This window comes from Melitaea cinxia, chromosome 1, assembly GCF_905220565.1.
Source record: "Melitaea cinxia chromosome 1, ilMelCinx1.1, whole genome shotgun sequence".
Classification (NCBI taxonomy): domain Eukaryota; kingdom Metazoa; phylum Arthropoda; class Insecta; order Lepidoptera; family Nymphalidae; genus Melitaea; species Melitaea cinxia.
Window position 1 is genome coordinate 11,643,952 of NC_059394.1, and position 18,466 is coordinate 11,662,417.

The 18,466-nt window shown below is 37.6% G+C and overlaps 3 protein-coding genes across 3 annotated transcripts; 2 read left to right on the forward strand and 1 right to left on the reverse strand.

Moving 5' to 3' along the window:
* Positions 1-797: 797 nt before the first annotated feature.
* On the reverse strand, positions 798-6,555 carry LOC123669673 (CD2 antigen cytoplasmic tail-binding protein 2 homolog). The gene is made up of 3 exons (XM_045603266.1): positions 6,075-6,555; positions 1,624-1,936; positions 798-1,346 (listed from the first exon to the last, which is right to left on the reverse strand). Exons 1-3 carry the CDS (start codon positions 6,255-6,257, stop codon positions 850-852), a joined length of 993 nt encoding a protein of 330 aa, XP_045459222.1. The 5' UTR covers positions 6,258-6,555; the 3' UTR covers positions 798-849.
* Positions 6,556-8,237: 1,682 nt separating this feature from the next.
* LOC123653728 lies at positions 8,238-12,329 on the forward strand. The gene is made up of 4 exons (XM_045589718.1): positions 8,238-9,014; positions 9,507-9,909; positions 9,999-11,237; positions 11,338-12,329. Exons 1-4 carry the CDS (start codon positions 8,238-8,240, stop codon positions 12,327-12,329), a joined length of 3,411 nt encoding a protein of 1,136 aa, XP_045445674.1.
* A 19-nt stretch (positions 12,330-12,348) lies between these two features.
* Positions 12,349-13,341, forward strand: LOC123653737. Its single transcript, XM_045589726.1, has one exon. It carries the CDS (start codon positions 12,349-12,351, stop codon positions 13,339-13,341), a length of 993 nt encoding a protein of 330 aa, XP_045445682.1.
* The last annotated feature ends 5,125 nt before the right edge of the window (positions 13,342-18,466 follow it).

The following is an 18,466-nucleotide window of genomic DNA, read 5'->3' on the forward strand; positions in this document are numbered from 1 at the left end:
AGCTATACTGGTTCTTATTCAGACCCGTGTTTTTTTATTTTTTTGCAATTTCTGTGATCATTAAAACCTATTTGTGTGAAAAGTTTGTATGGGACTATATAATTTTTATGGTGTTACTCTGGAGATGAATATATTTGACACCAAGACAACCTCGCAGGGTTACTCCTAATTAATTAAAATGGTACCTGAAAAACACTGCTATTTGTAGAAAAATGTGATAGCGTCCTTACTTTAGCGTTGAATTTTTGTTATTTCGGCTTGCGAAAATCGTCAGATTATGTATTTTTCGTTATCCTTGAATTATTTCCTTCAACATAAAAAAGTTACCTACGCTCGAGAATGTCGAGATGACGTTTTTTTTTTACAACTTTGCTGCCTTCTCCTTTCTTTTCGTCACTCTCAAATTGTCAGATTAGTGGAATATACAGTTTTTAGCACGTAATTAACTCACCCTACCTTAATCTGACGCGCTCGACAATTTCTGATGATCAATTTTTTTTTTTTTTACTAATCTGATCCTTTATCCTACACGTTCGTTTTTATATATAGGGCTCATATTTGGTGGAGGTACTGAACCGGGTACAAGGTATCCCCCTGTATAATAATCTGCCGCGCTGTAGTAAATCTCGAAATCCCCGCTTGGGCTCCCCTACTATATACTGAGGAGTAACTTAGGCTACTCTTATTTCAGAAATTTATTTATTTTATAACTCTGCGAACTGAACAATAACTTTTTGTTAAATTCTACACTGACGAAGTTGCGGTCACAGCTAGTAAGAAATATAATTAAAAAAATATTGGCCTTATTAAAGTAATGACAATTTTATTTCTGTTCACTTAAAAAACTTTTTACAAATACAACTCAAAATCAATTCTATTTGAGCTATAGAATTGACTATCTTCTCCGTGTTTTCGAACCCATACACCACTTTTGAAATGACCTTCTGTGGACCATTTATTCATTTGTTCCGTAGAATGAGGTCCAGAAATTTCAGCATCATTGTCTTGAGACCATTTAAGTTCCCATTTTACTTCCTCAGATTTATCATCATCATCTGTATTGTTTTTATCATCATCTTGATTTTTATTATCTATAGTAAGTTTTTCCTTCTCATCAAAATCATCTGCATACATATCTAACTGAGCATCATCATTCTTAGCCTTGTCTTTTGCAATTATGGAATTAATTTTTTCATATGTTTCTTGGTAAATATCCATATTTCCTTCCTTTGTTAAAATTTGATTGGCAAGTTCTGTAATTCTGGTAACAGTTTTACCACTTTCATCGACAATGCCAGCTTTCTTTCTTTTCCAGCGTTCAGCACTAGAAATTTTGGAATTGGCACCTAAAATTAAGCATAATATAAATCATTACACAGTATAAAACAAAGTGGCTTCCCGCTGTCTGCATGCATTAAATCTTAAAAAGTACGCAACGGATTTTAATGTGGTTTTCTTTAGTAAATAGAGTGATTTCAGAGGAAGGTTTATATATATAAACCATGCATAGCAATAGCATGCATATGCATAGAGGAACACTGATCGTTTTTGCAATCGTACGAAGCCAGGGCGGGTTGCTAGTTTCATATAAAATATTAATTTACTCTAATTATTGTAACTTACCTAGTCTTTGTAAGCATTTTGCAATACTCTCTCTGGGTTTCATATGTTGCAATATTTCTTTGTAATTTGCAATTTTATCATAATTTTCCTCATTTTCATCTACATCTGAATCGGAATCATCAAAATTGCTCTTTTCACCGTCATCTTTAAAAATTTTGTATTTATCTTCTGGTCTACCTTTCACTTTAACCCAATCAATGTTGTCTAGCCAACCATCTCGTATTTCTTTTTCTTTCTTCCAGTGATAGTGACCTTGTTGATCAAAATGACCTTCTTCAAGTTCTTCTTTCATATTAAACGGAGTGATTGTTACCTAAAATATATTAAATAATTTAAAAATAATTAAGATGCACCTATACCTAAAGGAGCCGACCGATGGCGGGATAACCATCCAACTGCTGGCTTTCAAATACTCAGGCCTTAGGCGGATAGTAGCGTCTTCGATGCGACAAAGTCAGCCCTGCGGTCACAAACCCGGCTGCCCTGGCTGGCGGGTGGTGACTATGGGTAACACACATGAGATCATGCCATTTTTGGGTGAACTTGTGGAGGCCTATGTCCAGCAGTAGACTACGATAGGCTGAAGTGATAATAGGATGCACATTTAATATTCAAATAAAGACACAAGTTCTAAAATGATTTGAACTTTTTTATATATGAATTTACTGGCTGACGCGGCGAACTTCGTACCGCTTTATTTATTATTATTTTTTTTCTTAAATATAATCTTTACAAATTAATTACAAAAAAAGTCTGTTTGTAATATTAAAATAACCACTTTTTACTGAATGCATATGGATGTATACACAGTACATATACCAAAATAACGTTTTTTTAGAATTTTTGTCTGTCTTTTCCGGCTAATCTATGAAGCGGCTGGACCGATTTTGACGAGACTTTTACTGGTAGATAGCTGATTTAATAAGGAGTAACTTAGAATACTTTTATTTTAGACATTTAATTTAATAACTCTGTGAACTGAACAAAAACTTTTTTGTTAAATTCCATGCGGACGAAGTCGCGGGCACTGCTGGTAGTTATATCAAAATAATATATAGCCTACCTTTCAAATTGGATCAAACTGCATACGGTGTGCAAATTTGATTAAAATCGGTTATGTATTCCATTGCGGACAAACTACGTTATGCGTAATTTATATATTAAAAGGAAAGGATGTCGGCTTTTTCTCCATACAAACGTTTCTTCCCTGAATAATGACACTAGATCAAATGTTTTTGTAACATAAAACCTTTAACTTCCATCACTATATCTTGCCCCTATGTCTTGGTCTTTTTTTTTCATATTCTTATTATCATACGAGAGTAGGAGTCTTCAAAAACTAGAAATATTGCCTAATTTTTTACACATTTTCACTCATAAAAAAACATCACGCATATTTACAAAAAACCGAGAACATAGGGGCACATCTGAAGGTTTTTTTTTAGTAACATAAAATAAAGTAAAAAAAAATGACATGTTTTGGGGAGGAAATAGTCGACTACGAAATGCTGTTTTGGTCAATAATGATCTATAAAAAACGGTCCGAGCTGCAGTCGTCCCTTTCTTGGCTCAGGGCGCGGCAGCAGCATACAGCGAGACAGGAACATTTTATTCAAATACCTATTTTTCAAGTCTCTCAGGTACCCTTTCCTCTTAAGATTTACATAGTTCGATGTGTATTGAACAACAAACCTCATAATTACAAAATTTTTAATGAAAACCTCAAAACGGTAAACCAAGTACTGTGAGCTATTAATCTTTTTTAGCCTACTTCCAAAAAAGGAGGAGGTTCTCATTCAATTTTTTTTATGTATGTTACTTCAGAACTTCTGGCTGGTTGGACTGATTTCGATGTTTTTTTAAAATCGAAAGGTGTTGTAACTTAAATTTAATTGCGATCTGACAAGTACTTCTCGAGTTGTCTAATAATTCATATTTACTTGACTATTTTTTCATCAAACTACATTGAATCATTCTGCATAACTTTTTACTGAGTGTACCGATTTTGTTGTTTCCTATTTTAATCTAAAGCTAACGCTTGTTTTGTAGTCCTATTTAAATTTGATTGAGATCTGGTGATCTTTGATTACACGCATTTATTTTATTAATTTTTCGTTTGTAAGCAAAAACAATTATCTTCTGTGAAATCATACAATTTTATGAGATACTAGCGAGCCGCCCGGCTTCGCACGGGTGAAATGCTGATACTATATATACTACAGAATGTCTTTATTTATGGTGTGAAGCTAACTTATAGTATGGTTATTAACATAATAACAACAACATTCAAAATATGCGTCGTTAGATTACACGTTGTTACAGAATGCGTTGAAGAAATAAAGGTTCACTGCTCGTTCCCCGTAGGTGATAGCATGATAATTTGTAGCCTATATGTTGACCCGACTTCTTAATAATATTCGTGCCAAATTTAAGTAAATCCATGCAGTACTTTTGAGTATAACCCGGACATACATACAGACAAACAGACAAAAATTCTAAAAACTATATTTTTGGCTTCGGTATCGATTGTACATCACAGCCCAAGTATTCTTTTTAAAAAATATTCAATGTACAGTTTTGACTTTCCTACCATTTTATTATATGTATAGATTACAGAAACAACCCTAACCCTGGGAGATAACCCTTTGAATGGGACCACATAACATACACTACCTTTCAATTAAAAAAAAAATCATCAAAATCGGTTCACCCAGTAAAAAGTTCTGAGGTAAAATACATATAAAAAAAAAAAAAACAAACAAATTGAGAACCTTTCTTTTTTGGAAGTTGGTTCAAAATGAATGTAAACAGTATTTTTTTATTGTTTTATAAACTCATCAAGGTACTCATCAAATACCTTTGAAGGCTAAGATTAGTTTTACCAGTTGTTGATAAGCTTTATCTCACACATATAGTACTACACAGTATACACTTATTAGTAGACTTTAGGTACAGGAGATTAAATAGGACATCTTTATATCATATCTCACAGAAAAAGTAGAGTTCAGAGGTAAAAAAAAAAAATATTGGTTAATATATAGTCAACAGTTCAAATAGGCCTTACAGCTTGGAATTATTTTCTAATCATTTTACAGTAGAGTACTTAATCGAAGTTTACACTGTGACAGTCAGTCAGTTAGTTAAATCAGCCTATTGCAGTCCACTTCTGGACATATACCTCTCCAAGTTAGCACCAGACATCTAGGTATTCCACAATCCTCATCCAACCTAAACCGGCAATTTAATGTGGATCTTTGGTCCAGTAGCCCAGAGATGGAGGATTTCCCATACTGTGTTTACCTTGACAAAGTCTCCACTCGAGGACATGTCTGCTCAACGGCCATCAGCCCTGCGACACACGTGATCAGCCCCCTACCACTTCAACTTGCTAATTCTGTGGGCTATGTCGGTTTCTTTGAGACTAACATAGCCGCTTCCATTGCATGTTTAGCAACTTTAATTTTTTATCAGTGTCCAGTCAACTTTGTATCAAAATGTTGTTATTTCTTAATAATAATGTTTTATGTTATATAGAACTGTCTAATTTTCTAACATGAAATTATTTTTTATCATTTCTCAAGCAAACAAAAAAATGTTAATAGTGATGAAAAAATAATTTCTTCAGGATATAGAAGAGTATGATATACAAATTTGGGTTATTGCAAATACTTATTTGTTATTATGTTTCTGTTCAATGTGAAACCAAAACTCCCAGGCGAGAAATTTATGGAGTTGGAGGGGAGAGGGGTGAAGGGGAGGGGGATGGTGGTTTTTTTACTCCCCCGGACAACTATTATTGTGTAAACCCCATGGTTACGGAGATATCGTGGTTAAAGTTTTGAGGTGAAATTTTTAAATCGGAAAAAATTAACCTACCACTTTTGAGGTTAGAAAAACGCTTGACTCCGGCGCTGCAGGAAGTGCAGCCTTTCCGTCCTTGCGTGCTAAAGCACGCTCACTCATGCTCTGTTCCGCAGCGGAGGCTCAGCCGCTCCTCTACGCATTCGTTCGCGCGCTTTCGCACGGCGGGCGAGGGCTGCCCTCCCTCCGCGCCTCCGGCATAAAAAAAAACTCTCGGGGTAGGGCAGACCATGACCACGTGGACAGTGGGGTGCTCCGATTTGGTTTTGGGTATTTTTCGTATTTCTATACCTATATTCTAGCACTACTAATTTTATTAGAATATTATGTCTGACGCGTTATTTTGTTTAAGTGTCTATTTGTCAGTCGTTAAAGGTCAATTCGTATCGTATATATCTTATATATAATCTTGCAGTAGAGATCGTTTTTACGAAAATTTGTTCGAAAATAACGTGTGAAAGTCGCAGAACGGAGCAGGAGTGCACTTCCCGCAGCACCGGAACTAAGGTAGAGTCGGAAATAACAAAAATTTAACCTCCCATAAATTAATCTACCTGTGATGTACATCATAGCCATAAATGATTACTCACTTCACCTTCCATACCTCCAACACCATCTTCTTCACCCTCTATATCATCAGCGTTTAAAATATTTTGCTTTTCCTCCTCTGCTCCACTGTCTTCTTCATCCGAGTCAAGAGAATGTTTTTTACCTTCTTTTGTAGGCTTTCTTTCTTGTCCTTCAAAAGCGAATGATGCTCCTCTTTTGGACATTTTTATGTCTGTTTTTTAGTTAATTTATATTACTTTTCTCTATGTGTTTATTGTAATATGTATTGTTATTCCAATACTAAATAACGAACATGTGGATAATTGTTTAGGCTTAAATGAACAATAATGTTTGTGTTATATATTTTACGAGTTATTTAACTACTTATATATGCTTCGTATTTACAAGTAAAATTTAATTTCAGAGTAAGAATTTATTTTTATACGAAATAAATATAAATGCGTCACTTATTCACTTTGCCTTATCTATTTTCATAGATTATACACCAGTGTTGCAAAAGTGTAAAATAAAAAATCGGTATAATTGGCTCCGAAAAATGGGTAGAAATCGGTAGATTTTGACTCGGAGTAAAACAAAAATATTTTAAGTCATAATAAAAATAATATAGACAATAAGTAGTAATAAATTAAATCAAATTCTTTATTTGTATGAATATAGTTAATGCCATAGATTAATGCACACACTTCAGCCTATCGCAGTCCACTGCTGGACATAGGCCTCCCCAAGTTCGCGCCACACATCCCGGTCTTCCGCAATCCTCATCCAGCCTACACCGGCAATCTTACATAGATCGTCGGTCCAACGGGCCGGAGGACGTCCCACACTGCGTTTGCCAAGACGCGGTCTCCACTCTAGGACCCGTCTACTCCAACGGCCATCGGTCCTGCGACACAGATGACCAGCCCACTGCCACTTCAACTTGCTAATTCTGTGGGCTATGTCGGTTATCTTCGTTCTCTCGCGGATAGTCTCATTTCTAATCCTGTCTTTGAGAGAGACCCCAAGCATAACCCGTTCCATTGCACGTTGAGCGACTTTAAACTTGTGGACCAGTCCCTTGGTCAGTGTCCACGTCTCGGCTCCGTATGTTAACACAGGCAGGACGCATTGCTCGAAAACTTTTGTCTTCAAGCATTGCGGAATCTTCGAAGTGAAGACTCGACGGAGTCTGCCAAACGCCACCCAGCCCAACCGAATCCTCCTAATCCTCCTATCGGCCTCCTTCTCGAAGTTGTTGCGGCCTAGTTGGATAGTATGGCCTAGGTAAATATAATCCTGAACAACTTCGAGAAGGGTACCATCGACCGATACCGGTATCGGTATGACTTGGTTGTTAAACATAACTTTCGTCTTATCCAAGTTCATACAGAGACCAACACGTCGGGAGGACTCATTTAGGCCGGCCAGCATTTGGCCTAACTCATCCAGCGTCTCCGCAAAGATGACAATATCGTCGGCGAAACGAAGGTGAGAGAGAAGGATAGATTAATGCACGATGTGTTATTTGTTGTAATGTCTCATATAATCTACCTTAAACGGCGTGCAAATTTTTGTTGCATTTATAATTATAATTAATTTACATTACAGAAAAAGAAAGTACTCAAAAGCAATACGTTTTATCACTAAGAAACATCAATTATAGAAGTAGTCCATACAATTGAGACAAAAAGAAGTAATTTATTTATTTTATTTATTTATTTTGTTTACAAAACCAACAGCCATATTTACTAAACATATCACTCCTCTCGCTCACACACTCACTCTACAATCTTATAGTAACCCAATAACAGGTTTTCCTTAATTATCTGAGCATGTAATATTAACATGCCTGGTGATTCTGTTTTGCAATTTTAAACCTTATAACGTAGTCTCAATTAACTTTAACTACGATTAAACAGTTGCCAATATACATTTATGAAGGAAAGACGTGTTTCTCTTACTGATCCGCCGGTACAAGCTAAACTGAACCTTACGACCTCACCATATGGTCCTTCGAGCCGGATGGAAGTTCAACATTGCATTGAGAACTGGTTACCGGGAGAACAAAAGAACTGCATTCCTGAGCGATACGCGAGCGTCGAGTTGAAGCTTAGTGCAATTATAAAGAAAAATAAATATATTCACGTCTACGCATCAATATTTACAAGTTTTAGTGTGAGGATTTCGACTGTTACGTGTAAAGTATGGCCACGGAAACCGAACAAGCAATCAGCATACTGGAAAATACAGCCCTACTATTGAAGAAAACACAGCTCAATTTATCAAAATGCCCCAAACAACGACTGGCTAAAGTGGGCTACTTACAAACCAGAATTAAAACAATTGAAGAATACTGGATGATTTTCAAAGAAGCCCATAAAAAATTATTGACCTGTACCACTCGTGAGGAGCGTGGATTGCTGCCATATTTCGAGAATGAGGAATTTTTTATACAAGAAGATTTGTACTTGTATATGTTGGGAGACTTGAAAGACATGTTGGCGGCAGTCGAGTCTGCCAAAAGTAAACAATCGCCACCAGAAGACCTGCAAAATAAGAAAGTTCCCCTCCCAGTTATACATTTACCTCTGTTTTCGGGCGAGTACGAACTCTGGCCTAGTTTTAAAGATTTATTTTCATCACTCGTCCACAACTGCTCGGCACTAAGTGACGTTGAAAAACTCCATTACCTAAAAACCAGTGTGGCAGGTGAAGCAGCGACTTTATTGAAGCACATTACAGTAACAAGCGCTAACTACATTCAAGCATGGGGAACGCTGAACCATCGATATAGGAACAAGCGTCTAATAGTGAACGCATTGTTGAAGCGACTTTTTGCCCAGAAGAAATGTACTAGCCAAGCCGCAACCCAACTGAAATCTCTACTCGACACCACCAACGAAGTATTACAGAGTTTAGAAAATCTGGAGGTGTCGACGGATTCTTGGGATCCCAGGACTTGTCGACTTGGAGGGATCTGCGCAAGTTTTTGGAGGCAAAATTCAGAACATTGGAATTAGTCAACCCCCCCCACTACTGCGAAGCTTGCCAAGGAACGAGTCCTTCACGTTACAGCCACGGAAAGACCAAAGCAAAGAAGTTGTGCTTTATGTACAGATGCGCACACGTTATGCCACTGTAACGTATTCACCAAGATGTCACCAAACGAACGTAGAGAACATGTCAAAACAAACAAGCTCTGTTTCAATTGCCTCGGAGTTGGATATTCGGTGTTTAGGTGCCGTTTGCCAACATCATGCCGTGTATGTAAGAGACGCCACCACACTCTTCTACATCTACCTAACTACAGAGGGAGGGAGGCATCGGCTTCTCATGTTGTAGCTAATCAACCGATGTCATCCAATCAAGCAAATGTAGAAGAAGGGGAAGTTAAAGCAATGGTTGCGTCACACTATCACGCAGGGCGGAAACAGACAATTTAACTATTAGCCACTGCAATAGTAATTTTAAAGAATGAACGTGGACACACTACTGCATTGAAGGCGCTAATAGACTCAGGATCTCAAGCATGTTTTATAAGTGAAAAGGCAACTCAGATCCTGAAACTACACAAGACAGCAGTAGATCTTATCGTGTCTGGCCTTGAGTCCATGAAGGTTAGAGTCAGGCATGAAGTAAATGTAAATGTATTATCACGATGGAAAAATTTCATTTTACCTATTAAAGCCTACGTGATGAAGAAGCCCTTGACCTCTAACATACATTCAGGCACAATAATAAAAAGAGATTGGCCGCACCTTGCTGGCATTCAACTGGGAGACGAAACATTTTCCGCCTCCTGTAACATCGATCTGCTGTTGGGTGTCAATGAGTATGTAAATATTACGAAGAAGGGATTGATCAAAGGTCCACCAGGTACACCATGCGCACAAGATACATACCTGGGATGGATCCTTATGGGTGGAATTGACATCAATGTCAGGAAGCATGAGCAATCATAATAGAAGATTTACTGAAAACAATATGGGAAGTTGATGAAGATACGAAAAGAAATTTAACACAAAGGGAACAGTTATGTGAAGATATATACACTAAGACACAGAAGCGAGATGAATGTGGAAGATATGTTGTCAAATTACCATTCAACACTGAAGAACCTAAATCAAAAGAAGGAAATACGAGAGATATAGCAATGAAAAGACTAATGCAATTAGAAAGAAGGTTCAATCAAAATAAAGAATTAAAGCACGAATACAAGAAGGTAATTGAAGATTACATAGACCTAAACCATATCGAAGAAATACCTACAGAAGAAATAAATAATAGATCAGTCTACTTACCTCACCACGCCGTGATCCGTAATGATAAAGAAACCACGAAGACTCGTGTCGTATTTGACGCTTCGTGCAAGGGCTCTAACGGTGTCTCTCTCAATGACGAACTGTTGACGGGTCCTGTACTGCAAGACGATCTGAGAAACCTGATAATGAGGTGGAGAACTCACGCCGTTTGTTTTGTTGCTGATATCCAGAAAATGTACCGTATGATATGGGTTGACCGAGAAGACGCAGATTATCAAAGAATTTTGTGGAGAAATGACCAATCTGAAGAAGTCAAAGACTACAGATTGTTGACTGTTACGTTTGGAACAGCTTTTGCTCCCTATCTCGCCGTAAGAACCCTTATGAAGTTAGCAGAAGATGAAGGCGACCGGTATCCCGAAGCTGCTAAGATATTGCGTGAAGATTTTTACGTAGATGACGCGATGTCTGGAAGTGACAGTCTGCAACAAGCAATAAAGAATAGTAAAGATCTGAGAGCGCTTCTTCATTTGGGTGGATTCGAACTAAATAAATGGTCATCCAACAGCCGAGAATTCTTGGAAACAGTTGATCCTGGCGAAAGATCGTCTAATGCTAATCTGGAATTGAAGATTGATGGAATAATAAAGGCACTTGGCGTACAATGGAATTTAGGAAAAGACAGATTCGAGTACAAGTTAAACTTACCTTCAATCAGTGAAGTGATCACGAAGCGAAGCATTCTGTCTGACATCCAAAAGTTGTTTGACCCACTCGGCTGGATTGCGCCTAGCATCGCTCTGACAAAGATATTAATGCAAGAACTATGGCTTGAAAGGATAAACTGGGATGATGCATTGAATTCTAAAATAGCCAGCAGGTGGATCACATTGCGATCTGATCTGGAACATGTGAATGGAATCTACATAGAAAGATGGGTAGGTACGACGTGCGCCAACAGAGGCTATAGAACTCCACGGATTTAGCGATGCATCCATCATAGCATATAGCGCTGTAGTATATTGCAGAGTGACTTACCCAGACGGTACGAACAAAACGACGCTTATCGCAGCAAGAACAAGAGTGGCTCCATTGAAAACAATATCCTTACCTCGTTTGGAGCTCTGCGGCGCGTTGATACTCTCAAGATTGCTTAAGCAAGTTGGTCAAGCAATGAGAATACCTGCAACTCAAATTTATGCTTGGACAGATTCGTCCATTGTCCTGTCGTGGTTATTTGGAGATCCAAACAACTGGAAGGTGTTTGTAGCAAACAGAGTTGTTGAGGTTACAACAAATGTATCCTGCAGTCAGTGGCATCACGTCCAAACTCAAGATAATCCAGCTGATGTTGGTTCCAGGGGGATGTTAGTAGAAAATCTGAAAAAGTGTGAATTATGGTGGCATGGGCCAGACTGGTTACAACAATCGAAGATACAGTTCACTAAACCAAACATAATGCAAACAGAGATTGAAAGGAAAAATAATAAAATACAAAATTTAAAAATAACTTACAACAGAAATGAACAAGAGAAGAGACTACTTACACAATTTGAAGAATTTGATACACTATTAGAGCTACTTAGAACAATCACATACTGCCGAAGATTCCTGAAACAAAAAACATTAAAGGACAGAATAGATAGCAAAATCACAACTGAAGAACTACACGTATCGATGCAGACCTGTATAAAAAGAGCACAAGAAGAAGAATTTACAGAAGATATAAAATCGTTAAAAACAAAAAAGAGAGTTAAGAAAACAAGCAAACTAAAAGCACTAGATTCTTACCTTGACGAAGATGGAATCCTGAAGGTGGGCGGTCGGCTCAGGAACTCTGAACTGGCTAATGAAGTGAAGCACCCAATCATTTTGGGTCATGCAAGTAGACTTACCTATTTAGTGGTCGCAGAAGCACATTTGAAGACGCTGCATGGAGGAGTGCAATTGATGCTCACTTACCTGCAATCGAAATACTGGATACTCCGCGCGAAGTCCCTAGTAAAGCAGTGTATCCATCGATGGAGAGCATGAGCATGCATGAACATCGAGCATGATATGTGCTAAACAAGGGGCTAGGGTAAAAACACAATTGATGGGAGACTTACCAAGTTTTCGGGTAAAACCAGCTCGGCCATTCCTTAACTCCGGTGTCGACTTTGCGGGACCAATTCAAATTTTACTAAAAAAGGGCAGAGGAGCTCAAACTGGCAAGGCGTACATAGCTATTTTTGTATGTATGTCCACGAAGGCGATCCACTTAGAGTTAGTTGGTGATCTGACTTCAGCTGCATTCATTGGTGCCTTTAAACGATTTTGCGCACGAAGAGGCAGATGCACCAACTTGTGGAGTGATCAGGGAAGAAATTTCGTTGGTGCTAACAAGGAGCTGGTTGAAGCCTGGAGGGAAGCTCGCCTACAATTTGATGGAGAAATTAGTGAATTACTTGCTAATGATGGAACACAATGGCACTTCATCCCGGCCTACTCCCCAAATTTTGGAAATTTATGGGAGATGGGTGTGAAGTCTATTAAGCACCATCTACGAAGAATCCTTAACACTAACCTTACCTATGAAGAGCTTACAACGGTTCTCTGTGGAATTGAAGCGTGCTTGAACTCGAGACCGCTGTGCCCGCAGGAGGACAACACGTTAGAACCATTAACTCCGGGTCATTTTTTGATAACTGAAGCCCCTGTAACCGTGCCTGATGTGAACCTGAAAGACGCTAAAATAAGCAACCTGACACGTTGGCAATACACGCAAAAACTGCTGAATGACTTCTGGTCAAGATGGCAAAAAGAATACTTGACGCCGCTGCAGCAAAGACCGAAATGGTTAAAACGCGAAGACGAATTCAAGATAGGAGACATTGTCCTCATAAAACAGGACAATTTGCCACCAGGAAAGTGGCTTATGGGACGAATAACCGACAAGCATCCTGGCCCTGACGGTCTTACCAGAGTCTATAGTGTAAAGAGTGGTGATAATATAACAAAGCGATGCGTAACCAAACTATGTGCGTTGCCCATCGAAATAGATTAGTGCTATATAGTTGTTAACATTTATTATTTTACTATTGTTCTTTGCATAAATTCTTTCTGACCGCACCACCGATACCTTAATGATTGTTGTAGAAGCAAACTCAAAACATGTGATTACCTATAAATTTTGTTAATTTTACTTATTTTGAAAGGACTTCAGTAGTCCTTTGGTGGGCGGCTTATGGTGATTCTGTTTTGCAATTTTAAACCTTATAACGTAGTCTCAATTAACTTTAACTACGATTAAACAGTTGCCAATATACATTTATGAAGGAAAGACGTGTTTCTCTTACTGGTCCGCCGGCACAAGCCAAACTGAACCTTACGACCTCACCAATGCCCTTTGATATATGCGAGCAGAACTCTATTATATGACGTGTTAGTAAAATTTGTTTTAACACACCGCGGATTTGAACGGTCATATTCGACGTGGTGGGAAGAATTTCGGGAAGTCCCCGTGCATTGATTTTGTGTTACCGTTTTCTTTTAGTGTTACCGTATTAAGAATATTATTTTACCTATTTTTTTTAGAAAATTATTTTACATTAGTTGAAAATTAAAAAATTCGGTAGATAGCACTGCTAAATCGGTATATCGGTAGACAAGGGCCAAAATCGGTAGATCTACCGATAAATCGGTAGCTTTTGCAACGCTGTTATACACTTATATACTGGTAATCTATTTTGATCTATTTATTGTCTCTTTTTTTTTTTGATTTATTGAGAGCTGGATTCGAGTCCTTCACTCTAAACTGTACTATTGTTTCCTTTAATCAGTGTGACCAGATTTTATTTATCGAATCTACTGCTTGAAGTTGTTAAATCAAGAAGGTTATACAAAATTGTATAAGCTTCTTGAGTTAAATCATTGTATAACCTTCTTGGGTTAAATACTACTAAATTCTACCAAAAGAGAATAACAAAATACAAAAAATCTATGACATTTTGTCGCTGTTATGTCTCAACAAAGAAGCATAATATTGTTCTCTTGATTATAGCGATAAAAAAATAAGATGAACAAAGAAAACATCACTCAAAGATAAATCAATGTTTATTACGTAAAATTTAAATCTACAGAAATATAGGGATTTTTAAATTGTGATCAAGTTTTGGTTCTTTTTCTTTATTTGGGTAACATTGTCATAAAGCTATTTTGAGTGCATTAGTTTTATTTGAATGCCCTATTTCTTAGCATCTTTAACCTATTATTTTTATTGAAATTTTGTGTTTCATTCGGAATTGGTAACTTTAGGAAGCCTCTACATTCCAAAGACAATAATATTCACTACTTAGTACCTATGAAATACAGGTTAGATTGGCTTGTTTAACACGTTGCTGGACACTACGGTTATAGCCGTGGATAAGATACTTCGTAATATGAGATACCGGGTATAGCCGTAAAATTTCAAAAAGTAATAATTTAACCTACGGCCTTAGCAGTTGGCTATTTACAGAATGACCATAAAATACATTTAAACTGTCATATTACAATGACTTTTATAGGCCCTACTGTCATTCTACATCACTGTTTTTTTCGTATTCAGTTGTTTACGTGGGGCATCATACTTCGATAATGGCATATCGACACTACGGCTATGACCGTTGATGCCTCCGATAAAATCCGTTGGAGTTTGAACTAGTGACGCGCCGACCGCGAACATAAATAATAAATAAATAAATATCTTATACATACACGGTCGTCTGTTCCTATGGTAAGCAACTTAATGCTTGTTACAGGTAACAGCGGACTGTTATAACCATAATTTTTTTTTATAAATATACATAGAAATAATACCTATATAAATATATAAATACAAATATTACACCCAGACTCAGGTGGGAATCGAACCCGCAACCCACGACATAGAAAGCAGGGCCACTACAAACTGCACCAACGAGCTAGTCAAACAGCGAAAAACCATTAGCCAGAAATAATGTTATGTTTATTTTTCGAAATTATGTTATGTCTATTTTTTGAATAGTAAAAGCCGATAGTTTATTTTTGAAATAAATATTGTTGATTTTTTATAAATTAATGTTTTATTTATTTTATACTACAAGGGCCTTAGCCGTACAGTCACAATACAAAATATTTACCATATATTATACGACGCTACGGATATAACTATAATATGACTAGAGCCATATTGAGATATTACAGCCAAAGTCTTGCCATGACACAGCTGCTACAGCCGTAAGAAACTAATGTATCTAAAAATATACGGTCAACTAGACTAAAAATAATAACAAAGTACTGTCCAGCAAAGTGTTAATAAGAGGCAAATATAAAATGCCTCCGGTAATTACCATTTATGTACTGAATGTCAGTGGACGAAGAGCGATCGGCAGACCAAAAAAGCAATGGACGTATTGTGTGAGTGAGGATATGAGAAAGAAGTAAGCGCTGAAGTGACGAATAATAAAGAGGAATGGAAGAGCTAAACATGTTGTCATCATCATCATCATCATCATCATCATCATTCCAGCCTATTGCAGTCCACTGCTGGACATAGGCCTCCACAAGTTCGCGCCAAAAATGCGTGAACTCATGTGTGTTTCCCATAGTCACCACGCTGTGCAGGCGGGTTGGTGACCGCAGGGCTGGCTTTGTCGCACCTAAGACGCTGCTGCCCGTCTTCGGCCTGTGTGTTTCAAATCCAGTGGTTAGATGGTTATCTCGCCATCAATCGGCTTCTTAAATTCCAAGGTGGTAGTGGAACCTTGTTATCCCTTAGTTGCCTCTTACGATACCCATAAACATGTTGTGCTGACCCTAAATAATTGGGATAAGGGTAGGAAGATGATGTACAGTTAAATTTAGGTACAAACAGTGCTAGAAACCTCAAAATTTGTCTAATTTAAGTTTCATGTACTAAAATGGAGTAAAATCGGAGATTATAACATACCAAAAAAGTAGAAATTTACTAAATCTGGTCACGCTGCCTTTAATCTCTAATATAAATTAGTTGGTCTATGATCTCTAATTAGGGACACGAAAAAAGTATCGATCCTTTGTGTTATCAAGTACATTTCTTTTCTACTCGATATATTGCATTCGATACTTTTACTCAATGATTACTTTTTGGCAGGTATCGAATCGAAAGTTTTAAATGAGTACTATTACCTTTTTTTGACTGCAATTTGTACAATAAATTGAAGCGACGACCTTCTTTTTTTTTGGAATTTGAAGATCAATGATACTACTCATAAGTACTACAGTAGCGATACTTTGTATTCGATATCGTGTCCGTATCTCTAATACATTAGTTAATAGTTAATACACAATCTAGAAACCACGGTCTTATATACAGGTCATGCAACCCAATGACCAATTTCCATGGAATTACTATAGTAGGTACATAGTAATTCCATGCCAATTTCATTGATGAGCGATTAGTACGACACTAACCGCGTTCCACTAAGATTCCACAACGCCCGCGGCGCCCATTCTATCCTTCTACCTAAGGCCCGTGGTCATTGCGAGCGATCGCCGACGTCATATATGTCGTCACTGTTCAAAGTTGGCTTTCATCAAAACGTGGTGGGAATTTAAAAAAAACAACTATCTATGTCAAAATGTGAATGCTATCTCTCATTCGATTCTGCAAAAAACGCAACAATAAATTCCAGGGAAATGTTGAATTAAGTTTTACTATCTATCTATCTAATATTTATCTACCTATCTATCTATCTATCTATATATCTATATCTATATAAATATTATGTTTAGACCATACCATCATATTGCGAGCACACAGCTGATACTTATAATCTACTTATAAAATTAGCCCACAACGCCCGCGGCGTTTTTTACGTTAGTGGAACGGCAATTTCAGCGGTCGTGGTCGATTGGGTTCTGGGCCTTAGGTGGAACGCGCCCAGTGTCATAACTTTTCGTGTGCGTCAACGCCGCTGTACGTCGCTGTGTCGATGAGTGCGATCACGTGGAGTGGTGCGCAGTGCACACTGCGCACGCCGGTTGAGTGACGGTTCATTGTAATTGGATATATTGAGTGAGCTGTTAGAAACTACGGACTTATACACAGGTAGTGCAACAATAGTAATGGGGGGTACGTCGGCTTAATGGTTGCGCTTTTCTTTTCAATTTATATCGCACTACTTGACTGCACCTAACACACCGACCGCAGCGACGTAGAGCGGCGTTGACATGAACGAAAAGTTATAATATTATCGTAATAATCTCTCACCATTGAAATTTGATTGAAATTGGGTTTAGTTTCCTGACCTGTAATTATATACGATAACTAGCTGACTCGCCAAACGTTGTCTTGCCGCTAAACGCTATTTAAAAATAGGGGTTTGTGGTAGAAGGCTGCAAATTTAGGGTTAAATGTATTTTTCAACGCCAAATCATTTTAATATATATAAATCTCGTGTCACAATGTTTGTCCTCAATGAACTCCTAAACTACTTAACCGATTTTAGTCAAATTTGCACACCGTGTGCAGTTTGATCCAACTTAAAAGATAGGCTATATTTTATTTTAATATATAATGTTATTATTATATTTCAGAAAAAAATAAGGTGATACGAAGTTCGCCAGGTCAGCTAGTAATAAAATAAATAATAAATAATTTATTTAAAAATTAAAAAAAAATTGGGGTGGACTACCCTTAACATTTAGGGGGATGAAAAGTTGTTCGATTCTCAGACCTACCGGATATGTACACAAAATTTCATGATAATCGGTCAAGCCGATTCGGAGGAGTTTAACTACAAATACCGCGACACGAGAATTTTATATATTAGATATATATAAGACCGTGCTAAAAACTAATAGACGTTTTACATTTAACATAACTAATAAGGGTGAAAGACGTGCGAGTAAGCTCGCGAACTTGTGGTTCGACGACCTTTTTCGCTGGTGTGTCACTTTGTACGCGTACTTTAAAACTGCCGAGTAGCTTCGTTGGGGATCCGACTAGTTTGAAATTTTGCTCGTAACCCACCTTCGCTCGTACGTGTCGCAGCACTACGAGCCGCAAGCCGCCATTTTTAATCGACTTCCAAAAAGGGAGAAGATTCTCAATTCGATTGTACTTTTTATAAACGTCACTCAGTATAACCAATTACAATGAAGAACGCCACTCAATATAACCAATTACA